The 17023-nt window shown below is 47.8% G+C and overlaps 1 protein-coding gene and 1 long non-coding RNA gene across 3 annotated transcripts in view; one reads left to right on the top strand and one right to left on the bottom strand.

Moving 5' to 3' along the window:
* Window positions 1-10469, bottom strand: part of PDPK1 (3-phosphoinositide dependent protein kinase 1) — a 73233-nt gene extending 62764 nt beyond the window's left edge. For both annotated transcript variants that reach the window (XM_016122237.2, XM_016122240.2), the window contains exon 1: window positions 10333-10469. In XM_016122237.2, the coding sequence (XP_015977723.1) occupies window positions 10333-10356 (24 nt within the window). In that variant the 5' untranslated portion in view covers window positions 10357-10469. The remainder of the gene's footprint in view (window positions 1-10332) is intronic.
* Window positions 10470-10607: 138 nt separating this feature from the next.
* On the top strand, window positions 10608-16678 carry LOC118606797. The gene is made up of 2 exons (XR_004952631.1): window positions 10608-10903; window positions 13449-16678. It is a non-coding gene; the product is annotated as an uncharacterized LOC118606797 (long non-coding RNA).
* Window positions 16679-17023: the final 345 nt, after the last annotated feature.

The following is a 17023-nucleotide window of genomic DNA, read 5'->3' as shown; positions in this document are numbered from 1 at the left end:
CGGTGGCGGGGGGGGGGGGGGGGGTGGGTCCAGCATGGAAGTCCTATTTCTGCTTTTCAAACCAGTACTCCAGGAGCTTGCGTCAGAAAAACAGCAGCACTTCAAAGATAATTCATTCAAGTCCAGAAGATTCCACATGCACTGACAGCTTTACTTAGTAAAACCTATTATTAGTCAGAAAACATGTCAACAGACTCTTACCTTCTGTTTTGATAATTTAACATATTAAAGTAGACAACCAAAAGAAAACTGAGTTGCTAACCTAAAGTCACATTAATTATACAGCGCTTAAATAGGAACCTTTCCTGGAGACTTACATTCCTTCGGGAGTCCTTTACATTCACTATCTAGGTTGCTAATCTGAGGGACACCTAACTTAATTAAAAGTAGGTTATCCGGTAAGTGACATGGTGAGGCCAGCAGGTGTTGAGCTGTTTCCTTCCTCATTCTCTCTCTTCAGCTTCCAAGCCTAGCTCCTTACAGAAAACTTCCCCGGGCATCCAAGACTTAAAGGTCAAAAGCTAAAATAAAACCTAGAGCACACAGGCACTTCCAAAGAAATAAGAGCCTTTCTCTGGGGCTCCAGCCCTACCAAGCCCTGGCCTCTAGCACGCCCTCCCCCTCTCGGGTCTCCTCTGCTGGGCTGGGGATCCTCAGTGGCCCCCAGTCCCGATTGCTGCAGCATCCGGCACCTTCCCCTCACGCGCACTGACCCAGTACCTCTGCCCTCTCCTTCTGCTGTGTATGTGTCCTTCAACCTCAGTGTGGACTGAGCTGTACAATGTCCTCACCAGCCGGTGGTTTGTATACACCGGAGGGAACGGCACCTCCTCAGGCGAGAGGCAAGATCCTTGAGAACAGCACTGGGACCCGTGGGAACTTCCCTAAGTCCTTAGCATACCCTGGATTCTCTTTCCCTTCCGCCCCCCATCACTGTCACCCACACATAAACATATACCCACAGCGATATGGACAACTGTTGTAATAACCCTAACAGATTATGCTGTAAGAAAAATGTTAGATCAGTGTGGTCACACTTTCCTTTTTCAATCCTTAGAAGCTTCTCTCTCCTTGAAATGAGATTAAAACAAAACAAAGCAAAACAAAAAACAGCCCCCAGAAAGCCACTGGCCATCTAAATAAATGTCATCGGGCAGAAACGCCCCCAGCAGTGTCAGTTCCCCCAGTTGGCAACACAGAAGAGAGCCCCAGCTTTTTCCTCACCAAGAATGCCTGTCCTGACACCTGAAACAGCATCATAAACAGCTGTTCTCCCTTCCAGGGCCCCTTGTCTGCAAATTCTGAATAAAGAGTTTCTTACTGGGGACAATGATGGTCAATGAGACAGAGAGACTTTGTCCCAGTATTAACGGCCGACTCCCACAGTAAAACTACATATTGTCCGCAGGCCAAGAAAGCTCTATTCTGCCTAGCATCCCGTTCATCCACACCTCCACCGCTCACCAATTTTGAGTTCAGTTACCAGAAACGAGGAAAGGAGAGGGAAGAAAAGGGGGGGCGGACAGCTGGGACAGACTTTATTTCGCCTTGCCTTAGCCAACTCCGAGCACCTGACAAGTGATTGCAGACTGGCCAGAGTCCTGGGATGGGCCCTTGATGCCCTGAGACCTATTTGCCCACTGCCAGGAGCCATCACCATCATTTCCTCCAAAGTGCTTTCGGCTTGTATCAGTGCCCTGTCTTTCTCCCTACTGGTCCCTTTTGCTGGGGTTGCGTGGGAAGCGGGTTGGTAGGGCGAATCAATAGATGGGTAGGTAAACTAACCAAACTCATCACTTTCCTGAACCGCCCATCTTCTGAGTTCCAGGCTAGAAGAAACTCTGTTCTTGGTTCAATCTAATAGCCTCAAAGTAACAACCCACAGATTAGTCTGTGACTTAAGGTAAAGGTCCTCAGGACAATAAACAACACTGTAGCTTCACCCAAGAGAAAAAAAGCTAGAGGAGGACATATTAGAGCAGACGACCTACTCTCACACAGCCATTTCAATCGAACCCATCCTTGTCCCTGCACAGAAGCACCGAGAGACCGGGCACACGGGAAAATGCTCAGAGGGACATGGGCCCGCACCTGACTGGAAACCAGCTCTATCAGTGAGTTGAGGCCCATATTGCACCTGGGTACGTCTTTGTCCTTGCAAAGGTTCCAGGAGTGGCTGTTTCTGCAGAAAGTGGCTAGAACGGGGAAGCATGAAGGTCCTTCCAGAATAAAAATACTCGGTCATGCTATGACACACAAACAGCACGCATCAGAGAGCAGAGCAGGGTCCTGAGCCTAATACATGTCGATCAGCACTAATCTTCTTTCACCTCAACAGTGACAGTCGGTGGGCGTCGGGCACCCCTGATAGGATGCTCCACCTCCCTGATGTTCTTCCTGAGCCCATAATTCCAGCCCTGTCAGCAAAATACATCAGACAAACTCAGACTGGGGGACGGTCCACGAAATACGTGACCACTACTCTTCCAAAGCTTCAAGTTCATGAAAAGCAAGGAAAGACTGAAATTGTCCTAGGCCAGAGGAGACTAAGGGGCACGATGACTAAATGCAATGAGATCCCTGGATGAAATCCTAGATCAGAAAAGAGAACATTGGGGGAAACATGCGAATCCCACACAAGTTTGCAGTTTAGTTCGTAGTGTGGTACCCACATCAATTTCTTCGTTTTGACAGATGTGCTATGGCTGTACAGGTGTTAACATGAGAGAAGTGGGGATGGTATGATGCGAACCCTGTGTTGTCTTTAGAATTTCTCGCTATATCTAAGATTATTCCTAAATCAAGTCTGTTGGCAATTATAGCAAAAATAAGTTTGGAGGTAATTTTGATAGATTCAAGCAAATTTAAAATCTCTGAGCACATTCTGTCATTACACGAATTTGAAAAACATAGGGCTACTGAAGGAAATAAGACACGTGAAAGGAAGAAAACCAAACACAGAAAAGGGTTAGTATAAATTGCCTAATACCCCCACCTTCTTCAGCTAGCACTGTCCAAAAGGCCTCCATGTTTGAAGCAGAGCAGGCGGGTCTCCCTGTGAGAGCACCAGCCAGGCACAGACTGCCGGGTCCTCCCAGGATGGGGAAGTGCCTCCCTCCTGGAACTTCCTCTACACTTAGCCACTTCCCTGTTCCCCTGACCTTTGGGTGCCCTGCCAGGTGCACTCTGGGCTTCTGGCTCCTCTCTGGAGCAGCCCCACAAAGGTCAGCCACACCTCCCGGCAAGGCATTGCCCTCCCCTTCAGGCACCCATTGCAATGGCCATGCTATTGATAGTTTCCTTTCAGCCTCTGGAGCAGGGCAGTGGTCAGGGGGGCTGACGGAGGAGTGGGAGCACATACAGGCTGTCACCCACCCATCAAGCTACAGCTTCAGCCTTTAACACCTAAGGATTCCTTCAGGCCTCGACTCTGGACCCCTGCTCTGTTGAAGCCTCTTCTAAAGTGACCACCAGCCCATGCTCAACCCCTTCCACCCCAGAGACACAAAGTGCCAGCAGCTTCTAGGCAGGAAAGTTTCCTAAAATTTTCTTTTCTTTTTTAAAGAGAGAGAAAATTTAGATTATGACTTGATTCTTTTCTTCTTTTTTTTTTTTTTAGGAATCAGAATGAAATGCATTCAGAATAAAATCTGTATTTAGATGCGTACCTTTACGACTATGTATCTGATAATAACCAGCTACGTGCATACAATCAGTAGAGCTATAATTTTGACCAATGAGAAAAACCCATGAATGAAGAATGCTACAGTGCAGGAAGGAAAAATGAGCTAACAATGGAAAAAAAAGATGGCAGTAAATGCTGAGCTTGTGCACCGAGGAAACAGTTTCTTCTCTCAGCCTCCTGTCCAGCCTAAGTCATACGGACTAAATGCTCACCCTCAAGGGAAAAAAGCCAGTTAATAATGACAGGACCTCCGAAATGTGCAGGTCTCAAGCTTCTTACCTTGCTAAGGAAGTTAGCTTGCTAACTTACCTGCTTCCCCAGGGTCTGGCTGCTGTGTCTCCCCAGATCCTAAGTACATGGCTGAGCAGAGGCAATGCTGGGGCAGGCAGTTTTCCCAAAGACTGGGCTGTTCCCATCATTTCCCAAAGGAAGTCCAGGCGGCACCATCTGACAGCCACTGCCAGCACGCTCCCATGCGCTCCTGCCCTCTTCCTAGGCTGCTGGCTCTCTCATTCACCATGCTCACTCACTGTGCATCTGTGATAGGTGCGTGGTGGGCAATCCGGAGACTAGGTCGACTACTCAGAGAAAGGTGCTGAGATCTCCCCACACCACCAGCAGGTGGGGCCTCAAGAAGGGGGTGCCTCTGGCACCTGGGGCCTCACACCTGGGGGTGCAGCAGTGGCGCTGTCCTTAGCTGCACTCGACCACCCACCCAAGGAACATATGCCCCTCTTGGGACAGGACACTCTTAGAAATTAGAGAAAAGTTGAGCAAAAGCCTGGGAAAAGCCCTCACTAATCTTGCCTAAAGTGGCAAAGAAAGGTGTGCCAAAGGGACCACGGAGGAGGGGGACCGTTTCCTCCACAGTCCCCCCATCACCAAGGAAAAGCAGCTTGGCTTCTGGTCACAGAAATTGCAAGGGTCATCAGGTCCTCAGCGACCTTCAAGCAACAGTCCTCCTGATGGGAAAACAACTACCTGGGGAGGGGCAGCCTCCGGAGCAGGATCCGCATCACCCACGCTGCCGCTTCTACAGCTTAGGAACTCCGTGGTCCACGGCAGGCCTCTATGCCATGGCAGTGGCAGTGACAATACAAAGAGCCACAACCCAAAATACTGTCTGCTTGATAGTACCATTTGGCTGATCCAGATGTAAACCAACGTTTAACCCAAAACTTCCCAGGAAGGGCTGTAACAAAAAAGGAACCAATGGCTTCAAATATGACCTTTCTAGGGTCAGGTGGGTTGTATAACACACATACAGAAAAATCTATCCCCCTTTTAAAATATATTTCTTTATATTGTGATTTTAAAATAAACGAATTCAGTCAAAATAAATTATTTCTTTAGACAATGAAGAAGTGGAACATAAGTCCATGTTTTTAATCCCCTGACTTCTTCCTAGTTTGGAATGCTGTCGTGTTGGGCATTGAATAGACGACAGTATAGGATCAGGCCCTGCACCCTTCAAATATACAGCTCTGAATGCACAAGAGTCAGAATGCACATGCAAGATGCAGGAGTCTTGTTAACAAACAGCAAAAATGATAAGACAGTCATGTGACAATACAGCACAGGAAGCCCAGGTATAAGAACCAGGAGGAGAACACGTGCAAAGGAGTAAGAGAAGCTTCTAGAGACTCAAGGTTTAGAAAGACAAGGACGTAAGCAGATGCAGAAACTGTTTTAAAGAAACAGAACACTGAACATACAACAAAACCAGGTGCAGACCAGGGGTGGGGGACACGAAGAAGCTGCTTGGTCAGAAAAGGCTTCGCAGCCACCATAGGGTGGGCGTTTCCACTGAGGGGAATTTCTTCAGGCAAGGAGGAAGGACCTAAAGTAGAGAACCTGGCAGCCAAGAACATCCTGGACACTGTCCTGGGCTCTGCAGGCTGGGAAGGGAGGCCTCATAGCAGGGGAGTCAGAGGAGGAACCCTCACTGCAGAGAAGCAAAGTGACAGGCCTGGGAGTTAGGGGGAAGTCACAGGAGTGCTGGAACCTGGAGACCCACTAGCAAACCCTCATTTCCTCAGTCTCCAGAAAAGAGGGAACTAGGAAGAGCATGTGCCAATGTTTTCAGGCCCTCCACGCCAGACTGCATGATGAGAAGGCAGTGTGGCCGACCCCCTCCAGATATAACTGTTTTCTTCACTGAAGGACATATCCACAGCCATGCTACCACCCGGCACACCCACCGCTATTCAGATGGGGTTCAAAAGCAAGGTCTACAAGGTACACCTTTTCTCCTGGGTGAAGCGATGTTCCCACGTCCACTACAGGCCCTGTTCTCCCAATTTCCCAGAAACAGGGAAGGAGAAAAGTTAACTCCTGGCCCCTTTTCCCACAGGTTTCCACTGCAAGTCAAAGGACTCTATGAAACATGAGTGAGGCTTTGAGCTTCCCCACAAATCTTATCAGCCTTCTCTGACAGCATCTAATATACAGCCGTCGCTTTTGAGATACAACTCCTGCTGCAGTAAAATTAATTCCAAAAGAGAAAAACAGGTTAGAGAACGAAACATTAACAATGGATTCATTGTAAAAGCTGAGCTCTCAGCTGCATAAATTCCGATGGAAATACGGCTGGAGACACACATGCAGCCGTCGGCACACGACCTCTCATCGGCCCTCTCCAACACGGGCAGGCCTGCCACCCGCTCCACAAACACGCAGAGGACACGGACCTCGGGAACCAAATTCCTGGCAACGAACCATGCCTGTAAACGTTTTGATCCCCTACGGGCTGCAAGCTGATTTAAAGCTCGTGGACGGTACAGAGGGCACGCGATCCTGTCTGTGGATGGAGGAGGTCACTGGGCCACCAGGAACTATGTAACCACCACCTTCATCGGGCCTCTCACCAACACTCCAGATGGAAAGCACACTTGTTTTTCCTTCGATGGGTCGTGCTCCCAGGCACAGTCTGCTAATGTCAGACTTGTCCATCTTTTACACACTCACAGTTTGCAGTGCTGTCAGTTCTCGCTTCTGTGGAACTGTGTGTGTAATCTATTTAAACAGAAACCTGGCTCGGTTGCTTTGATGAGAGAGTTCAAGCCCACAGACGCAGATCCTTTGTAACAATCTCTTTCCCTCTTGACACACTCAGAACAACTTGGAATTTCTTGGAGTAAAAATCTGTCTAAATCAGGAACATTTTCTAGACTAAAAGGATGGAGACGGATTTCGTGCAACATCAAGCACTGAAAACAGATTCCAGGAACCATCGTGAACCCAACAGGCCTTTCTCCTCTAAGACATTAGCATCAAAACACATTCTCCACAAATTTCACAGAAATGCACTCTGCCTGTTGATTCGGCTAGACAGGATACATACCTGTCTCAATATTCAAACGATCTGTTTCAAGGATCTGGTGTCACACTGAACTAGTAAAAAATGTGATCTGGTTACAGAAGAATGCACTACTGAAAAGGCTTGAGTGATACTTGTCCAAAACTTAGCTTCCACACCGGCACTTCCTCCCCGGTGATCTGCCCTTTGAACTTGCCTTCAAAACAACTGCGCTCTGCTCCACACCCCTACGGCCAGCTGTCATCACAAGGAAGGCAAGACCTGGCAAAAATGGGCCCTAGGCCTCACACCTGCTGAGGGATTCATTTCTGCATCCAGTGTCCTCAGCAGTGGCTCTGAGCTCTAATCAATGTCCATTTCCACACAAGACACCCCTCAAGACGGGGCAACGTAGAGCGCCAGGGAAGGCTCTCCGCACGTCATCAACTCGAAAGCGACGAACCTTGCTAGCTCCCCTCATCTTTACAGCACTTCTCAGTTCATCGCGCCTTTCCTCACCCACCCAAACCTCTCGTCAGGTGTCTCAGGGAATAAGGACACAATATCAAGGGGACACACTCAAGAGTCGCCTTTTCCTCCACCCCGCACTCTGCTAAAGGCAGCCTAGAGGCCCAGACCTGCTTTAACGAACTGCCCCACGCCTCTTTTCAGGCCCCTCATCGCTACAGACTGCTGCTGTGACTGATGCCTCTGAGGAGACACATGGCAGAAGAGTAGAACCTACACTCTCATCTCTCATTAGCATGGGGACCTCACCTCCCCAGCTCTGGACTCAGCTCCGTAACTGCTGTAGGGGCGTCACGGGGGCAGAACTACATCACATTGCAGAAAGCCACATGAGGAGGAGCTCCCCGGAAGAGAGAGTGAAAATCAGAACCCACTTCTTTGCATGTTCTCTGCTTTCCTCGCTACCTTTGCACACAGATGCAGCTCCCTTTGCCAACACAGCCACCCTGGAGCTGCAGGGAGCCACTCTCTCTCATCGCCAATTTTGCCTTTAACACAATCATCGCACAGTTCTCTTTCCCAAAGGGAGGATTCCAAGCCTCATCCGTTCAGAATATCAGCCTTCAATGAGGATGAACCAGCGCCTCTTTCCAAACAGCTGCTTTCTGACAGCGTGAGGCTGAAACAGGCTCCAAGGGTCACACAGTTCAGCCATCTGCCCAAGGAAATAAATAAGCAGGCTGTCCTTCCATGTGAAGATGTCCCTCCTGCCTCCAGCACAGTCAGGACATTCAGGTGCAACCCCAGGGAAGTCATCGTGGGCACTGGCACTGAGGACTTCCCTAGACTGAGTCCTGCGCTGACCTGCCCAGGAGACCGTCCCTCTGGGTACGCCTCGTGTGACGGCAGAGTTGCACCCAGGCCTCTGCCATCGCTCGAATACATTCTAGTTACTGGGCAGGTACTTAACCTCTCTGCACCTCAGTTTCCACACCTGTAAAATGGGAACACCTACCTCACAGCACAGCTGACAGTAGCCAAGCAACAAGTGTAAGCTATCCAGCCAAGCCTCTCTGCCTGCCTTTTAAAGGAAGTGCCCAATCAATGGTATTACAGCCTGTAGCCTACCTTACTATGAAGCTGGGCTAGCTAATTTTCAAACTTCACAGCTCACACTGCTCCCCCTGTTGGCTGTACACACTTCAAGAAATGGCAAAACTATCACTGACTGGGACAGGGGATTCTCATACAGTGCCACCTTAAAATACTAGACTTGAATACTCACTCGAACTCCACAAACCTATTCTATTCAGGTGAAAAATCCAAATTAGGGACACCTCTGCCACTACTGATGGGAAATGTGGCATATTCTCACATATGTAAACATGGAGGAATCTAGCCCAAGACCCCAAAACTCCATCCTTCTCACTTCATGATGGGACCACTAGCCTTTATCTGTAATTCATTGTTTTTCATTGGATCCCAGCATTTCTGCAGTTAAAAGCTGCCTCATACAAAGTAAACTCCAGATGTCAAATGTCCATCCCATGGAACTACTAAGACTATGTTTAGAAAATGTGCTCTCTTCCTCTTCCAATGGAATCCATCAAAGTACACACCTTGCATTGCAACAGCATCACTGTGCAAAAGTTCATTCTACAAACATCCAGGATCATCATGAGTCTTGGCCTCCACTGAGCTCTGCCAAGCCTACTAATTCATGTTTTTGCCTTAGCCTAGGCACTCCGGGGTAGTCATACATGTTGCAATAGTCAACGACATCCCTTTTGCCTTTCACCATTTTTTCTCAATTGAGCAGGTCCTCCTTCTCCTAGACTTTGGATTTTCACCCATCTCTACAAACCAGAGTTCTTAACCTGAAGTTCAAAGTGAGCTGCAGAACGTTCAAGAGCTCCCTGAAGTAATCACAAAATTCGATGTAGCTGTGCCTTTTTCTCAGGACAGGACTCATACCTCCTACCGGATTCTCAAAGGGGCTCATGACCCCCAGAAGAGATTAAGAACAGCTACCCAAAGCTGTATGCTGGAAAATAAGAGATCAAGTACATTTAATGGATCTTCCATCATAGAAGGAATTTACTTTTTGAACCAAACTTCACAAGCTGTCTAGACGGCCTTCCGTCACCCACTTCACATTCGCTTACAAGGTAAAACCCTAACCCTTCCTCCCAAGAATCCAGAGCATAAAAACACTAGCGATTCTTTTAGCATAATATTTCCCTAACAAGTGTTTTTCCCTTTTCTTTTCCCCTAAAAATCCCTCCTCCTTGTCACACTCCTTTCCCCTCCGCGGTGGGTTCCAGCCCAGCCGCCTAGGCGCTTCCTACAGCACCGATACCTCTGCCCTAGAGGAGCCTCTAGGCAGGAAAAGCAACCGCCGATCCGGGAGAAGAGTGTCTCAGGCTCCATTTAGAAGGCCCGAAGCATCAGGTGCTTCGAGCAAGAGCTCGCACCCCCTGTTTCTGCTGCGGGCGGAGGCACCAAGACCCGGTTACAGGTGAAGGCCCTGAAGACAGAACCAAAGGTAACCCCGGAGGCTCCAGGCCGCGCCGCGCAGCGCCAACAACAAACTTTCCAAACACTTCCACCGCGACAGGCCGGTGACACCTCCCCGTCTCCCCCACCTCCGCGCCCCTGTCAGCGCCCCGGCCGGGCCCGCACCCTCCGTACCGGACCCCGCTCTCTGGAGGCTCAGCGATGTCCCCAAGGCGCCCGCGGTCCTCGGCCTGGCCTCCTGGCCCCAGGTGAGGCACCGCCCGGCCCTCAGAATCCCGGGCCGCCCCGCCTTGCCGGGCCCGGGGGGTAGTCGCGCTCGGAGGAGTGACGGGCCGGCGCGCGTGGGAGGCCGCCTCGTACTCACCAGCTGGCTGGTGGTTCTGGCCATGAGCCCCGCGTCGGTCGGGCGCCTATCCCGCAGCGCTGCGCGGTTCCGCGCCTCCTCAGCGTCCTCCTCCCCGAAGCTTAGCCCCAGCAATGGCCGCCCTCACCCTGCGCCCGCCCCGCTGTTCTCAGGCCCGGCGGCGCCCCGCCCCCGCGCGGTGCTGGGCGGGACTTCCGCCACACTGCCGCCTCCGCCCGCGCCCATTGACAGATCCCTCCGTCGCTCCGCCGCGGTCCTCCTCTGCCCTGCAGGCGCCCCCGACCCGCATTTCCGGGTTGGGGCCGGGCAGGCGGCAGCCGCCCAGTCCCTCCTCGGGGCGGGGGAACTTGACTCGAGCCAATCCTAGGGTCGCAAGGCGGGATCGGGGCGAGCTGTCACGCGAAGCTCCTGGACGGGGAAACTGAGGCTAGCAGTGGCCGGGCCGGCCAAGGTCACACCTGAAGCTGAGGCGGGACTGGGCCCTAACCTGCCGCTTGGACTCCGAAGCCGTGCTCTACGCGAACACCGAGAGACCAAATTTTACGAGTTATAAACCTAAGTAGTGTTCACGGTAAGAAATTTAGGCTATCGAGTCATATTCATAAGGCAGAAAATCTTATCTCATCCAGACGTATAGTCCCAGGGACACCTTCATTATCTTCTTTTGCTTATAATTTTCGTTTTGTACTTGATGATGATGACGATGTTCAATTTTTTTGGTAGTTGTTGATGATGATGTTAGTAGTGGTTTTTCTTAGTTGTGGGAAAACATAAAATTTACCACTTTATCCATTTTAGTGTACAGTTTAGTAGCATTAAGTACATTCCCATTATTGTTCTATGCTGATGTTCTTTAGACAAAACTAGAATCATCTTTGTTACGTGAAGGTTTGCATATTTTTAAATAATGTTTTTTCCATTTTCAAAATAAATGCCAACTTATTTTTTAAATAATAATTTAGACAATAAAGACATAATAATGAAATAAATGAACTATTCGTTACTCACTGGCCACTATTAATTTTTAGATAGCAGAAATCCCCTCACATTTACTCTAAACGAACTTCTCAGCTATTGCCCAACTTTTCAGATGAGGAAGTTAAGACCTGGTCCAGTTCTGTAACTTGCCCTAGCTGTAGTAGTGGCAGAACCAGCTTTTTCTATCCACATGCCAGAGGCTATTATTGGACCATTAGGCTATAGAGCCTCTGTTTGATCGTCTGGCCTTCCAGTCCTCTGCACATTTACTTACTTTGAAAAAACAATAAAAAGGCAAGTGTAACCCATCCCACAGAATGGCTCACGCTGCTTTGATACTCTCTTTGTTCACTTAACACTGTATCGTCCTATATCCTGTATAGCTCTCCTGACATCTAATCGCCATCATCCTCAGTTGTAAGGACTTCAGAGGACTTCACTGGAGGAAGCCTATAAGCTTATAGATCCAAGTATTGGTCACGCTTTCTCTTAACTGACACTGAAGTGGCTTCTGGAATTCTTCCTCAGAAGTCCCTGAACTTAAATCCAGGCACACCCTTACATATTTCCTTAGGGGAAATTCTTTACAGGTGAAACTACTCAGTCCAAGTGCAAGTGTCCCTCTCAGGAGTTCCATGCTGAGTTACATGCTGCCAATCACCCATTGCCAACCCCACTCCACACACCTCACCCTCAGTGGACACAAAGACAAGCTCAAGGTAGATGCCGGCTCTTGCCACCACACCAAGCCACATCCAACATTTGGAACGTTGGGAACATTAACCTACATCATAATCCCTACTATCTTTAAAGAGTAGGTGCTATGACCATTTCCATTATTTACATAAGGAAACTGAGGCTTCAGTAACTTGCCCACCCTTGCTCACAGAGTTACTAGGTCACAGAACACAGAAATGCAATCCCTGCTCTTGGGCTCTACACTCAGTTCCTTCCCACCAACCCTTATATTTATTGTAATCCTCAGGCAAGGCTAACCACTTCGTATGACTTATCTTACCTCTCCTCACAACCCTATGGGATACTCACTATTTATTACCATCTTACATGTGAAGAAATCTGCCAGACTGTACACTAAATGTGAATGTAAATATATACATAGCTATAGAGTCTAGAAATATGTAGACTCACAAGCATCTTTTCTCAGAAAGTTCCTGAAGACTGTTCTCCACCAAATGAAGGAGTAAACCGAGAGAGGAGGGCATGAGATCCAGGAAACGGGAAGAAACAGAACACTCAGGAAGGCGATGAAGCGAAGGAAGTATCAGGACTTGTCCATTCCACAAATATGTATCGAACCTTCCCAACGTGCCAGGAACTGTGCTAGACATTGGCAATTCCTTTGTGACAAAACACAAAAATCTCTGCTCTCATGGAACTGCAGTACCACAGGTTTGTGGTTGGGAGCTGTGGGGACAGTAAGCATAATAAATAAGCAAATCTTATGGGGCGTTAGAAGGTAAGAAGTGCTGCTGGAGAGAAGGAAAATCAGGTAAGAGGGGACTCAGGAGTGCCCGGAGAGAAGGTGCAATTTTAAATGGATAATGAAGAGAAACCCCAGGACAAGAACAGGGAGCACATAGACCCAAGGGGATCCGGCTTCAGACGGCTCCAGAAAAATACTGAAAATTATAGGTTTTCTGGTGTGTTTCACCACGTAAAAAATTGAATTAACAATCTAACAGAGAGACGAGGAAAACTCCTAAAAAACAGCCATACCAAAGAGGAAGCACAAACACAGTTCACTAGACATCTCACTCTTCTCAGCTGTGAGTGATATTTACAGTCATAACACGGATGCTCAGATTCAACCGGTAATTATCATATTCCACCTTGACAGGACCCAGAGATGGAGGTGATTATGAGAGACCTGAATCCTTCCCTTTTAACAGAAAGGCAATAGGTAATGACTACAAGTGATGAATCGACATAGTGTACAAAGATATTATTTAGAAAGATGGACATAAGTCAAAGGAAGAACACAAACCAGTAAAGTGGGGAATGAGTAGGGAAAGATCAGGCAGGGGCTTGTTTTTCATCACAAACCCTTTGGGAACTATTTGACCTCTTCACCATTGATACAAATAAAAGTTAATAACATGGGTGTATCTTTTTTGCAGAAATTCAAAGAAGTTCTGTCTCATGAATATAAGGCTGCGCAAGGATCTTCGTGACAGCATAACTTGAATGCAACATGAAAAGAAAAAAAACGTAACCCACCAAAATATTTATCAAGAGAATTGTAAATAAATTATGGATCACCCATGCTGGAGAACTCTCTGCAGCTACTGAAAATAACAGGTCACAGTTTGGAGAGGAGATTGAAGGCAAAGCGGCAAATTGCAGAATGTGAACTGAGAGCCTTTAACTTTTTTTTAAAATTAGAATCTATTATACCATAGCATGGCCATGTAGTTCTTGAGTAACACAAAGAGAATAGGGAGGGTAAAATACTTGAGGAAAAGGAACTCGCTAGAGCCCACTGGAGCAGCAGGTGGAGCCCATCAGGGGAAGAAGTAAGGGGAGACAGGAGGCCTTAGCTCTGAAAAAGGCAGCTGAGCGCGTAGCAGGGGCAGGGCGGGGAGGGGCAGCTGAAAGGAGAAAGAGGGGCAGTTTTCAATTCTCAGAGGAGCCTCAATGGCAGCTAGTGTGCGAAAGCCAACCCAGGCAGCTCTTCTACTCTGGGGAGGAGTGGGGCACCCCGTCCATGGGTCTGCCCCTCCCAGGACAATGGGCAGAAGGGTGATGTACTCACCGAGCCTAGTGCAGTTCATTGGATTCCTGGCTGGAGGAAGGAGTGGGACAGCCCCCAACTGTTCTCTGTCCCTTTATTCCTGGAGCCTTTGTCCCTGGCAAAAGGGTGACCTCAGGCCAAGAGTGCAGTGGCTTGGCCTGACATTGTGAGGTCAAGTTCCACCCAGGGAGGGGCAGGAGGATAATCACAACCGTCTTGGGATGGGGCTGGAAGGGATGGGGTTGGAAGGCTGCCTTATGTACACGGGCGGTATGAGGGGTACTCACTACCAACTATGCTCTGAGCCTGCACCTGGCCTATGCTCATTCGTGTATTATCCAGTCACTTCTACGACCCTCATGGCATGGGAGGAAATGGGGTTCAGAGGCTATGGAACCTAATGTTACACAGCTAGTGTATTAGTTATCCAGCACTGCGTAACAAGTAATCACAAAATTTAAAGGCACAGACAATATATCTCATGTTTCCTTTCAATATTAGGAGCAGTTTGGGTAGTTGTGGCTCGGGTCTCTCATGAGTTAGCGGTTGAAATGTTGGCCAGGACTCAGTAATCTAAAACAGGCAGAATATGAACTGAGAACCTTTAACTTTTTTAAAAAATTGGAATCTATTATTGGAAGTGGGGTTGGGAGATCCACTTCCAAGATCACCCATTTACCTAGCTGTTGGTGGAGGCCTCAGTTCCCTACCAGGGTGTCCTCTGAACAGGGCTGGCTGGGTGTTGTTATGTCATGGCAGCTGGCTTTCCTCGGCATGAATGTTTCAAGGGAAAGGGAGCACACCCAAGATGGAAGTCACAGTGACTTTTATAACCTAATCTCAAAAGTGATACAGCATCACTTCTGCCACGTTCTATGAGTCACATGGAACATTAGAATTTAACATTCCTTTTTCAACTTGGGCACAGCTACTTCTGTGGATCCCAGCTTCCTGAGCTTGGGCTTCTTTTCTCCTTCCTGGTCTAAAGGTTGTGCAGGACCGAGCTGCACACAGGACCTGACCTAGTGCTGAATGTTTTGAGAGTGGTTACTGAATTCCTGGTGTGGTTATTCCTGGGGAGAGAGAATAGCGTCTACAAGGATAAAGCAACACTTCTCTACCAGGAATTCTGGACACTTGTGTCTAATCTTCCTTTGTTGTGGGGGCTGTCCTGTTCATTGCTCCTACCCTGTATGTGCCAGTAACATACTCTCTCTCTCCCAGTTATGGCAATCCAAAATGTCTCCAGACATTGCCAAGGGTCCTGTTTGGGGGCAGAATCACCCCAGTTGAGAGCCACTGGAACAGAATATGCATCAGGGGCCCAAAACTTCTTAAGACTGGGACCACATGGTGGTGGACTCTTTCCATGAATTTGCACTTTAGTGTAGCCCTGGCAGTTCCCAGGATGAACCTCATTTTGGTCAGCCACAGGTCCGAGCCCATTACATGTTCTAAGGCTCAATGCTCATGGCCTGGACACAGGTGCTCACCTGGGGAAGTACCTTGATGGCACATCTGGGCCGATCATGTGTCTTAAGGGCTGGGTCGTCACTGTGTCATACTTGGAGTCCTCTACATCCAAATGGAGTGGCATATGTGATGTATAAATTCTGCAGAGAGAAGTACAGCTCTGTAGAGTCATTTCTGTGGCTATTGTCTTTAAGTCCAGACTACCCAAATTTGGTTTCATTTATAATTTTTTCACTTTAGTTTGGGGCCCATTTATTCTGAGAGGAAAAATCCACAAAAGATTTTTCTAGGTGCTATACTATGTTCCACTTGACTCTGCTAGAGATGACAGCTGAAATGTGCAGAATTAGGTCTCTAGCCCTCCTCTGACGCTCCAAGTGCCCCCCTTCCTTGGCCAGTCCATGGACTGAGGGTGTTCTGTGCCCAGATTGCAGAGGCTGCAACCACCGGGAGAGTGTGGCGATGGTACAATTCTTGGAGATGTTGCCATATACGTTTTTCCATATTGTTTCTTTTTCATATCCAAACCTAACAGGAACTGATGGTGACTCAGGTGGGTGTGGCCCTGGCCTCTGAGGCAGCCTACATGGCAAGTGCTTTCAAATCAGGGCAAGAGTCACTCCCAGAGCCTCTGAGGGGCACAGGCTGTTGGCCCAAAGTTGCAGATTGTAAATCAGGCAGCCTGTGGAAGACTGGTCTGGGGAGGAGATTGTTCCAGCAAAGAGCAATTTTATCTCTGGCTCAGACAGCCGTGGTGGGCCCCTGAACAAGCCTATGTGAATACCTCAATTTTCCCCATAACTCATTTCTTCGATATGAAGAAACACCAAACTTTATGTACAGAGAATTTTTACGAAAGGTAAACCTTTTTAAACTGTGCGATCCACCCTAGTCTAACTCATCTGGCCGAATGACTATGAATGAGGTCATTCTGCTGGTGAAAAGCCTCTATCTCCATCATAAGTTTGACTGGATGTTGGCAAATTTAAACTTTGAAGTATTTAGAGCTGCTGTATCTGTTCCCTTAATACAAAATGGGATGAATCAATAGTATGTTAGCTGTCTTTCAGGTTGGTGGCAGTCAGAACATGTGTAATATTCTCTACCTGGTCTATAGCTGTAACTGTGGTGTACAGGCAAAGCCAAAATTAAAAAAAAAATTTATGAAAAAAATTGAATATTAGGATATACAATTTTGTATTTTTATTCTTACATAAAGTTATTTACTGGCTATTAGCCTCTAGTTCAGTCTGTTATTTAAAATCTAACACATGAATTATTTGGATTGAATTCATGTTCAAAGTGCATGTTGTTTTTGTACACTTTGAATGCGAATTATTAATGTAAACTATACAAGTCTTTTCTGGATTTATCATACAAATTTTGTTTAGCTCATGATTTAATCATATCATAATTTAATGAATGTTTCTTTTTTTCAAAAGTTTGATTTAGATGTAGTTAACGGATGATGAAATTTACATGTATGCG

Source organism: Rousettus aegyptiacus, unplaced genomic scaffold (genome assembly GCF_014176215.1).
Source record: "Rousettus aegyptiacus isolate mRouAeg1 unplaced genomic scaffold, mRouAeg1.p scaffold_m13_p_8, whole genome shotgun sequence".
In the NCBI taxonomy this organism is placed as follows: domain Eukaryota; kingdom Metazoa; phylum Chordata; class Mammalia; order Chiroptera; family Pteropodidae; genus Rousettus; species Rousettus aegyptiacus.
Note: the sequence above shows the minus strand (reverse complement) of the source record. Positions and strands in the feature narration are given on the sequence as shown.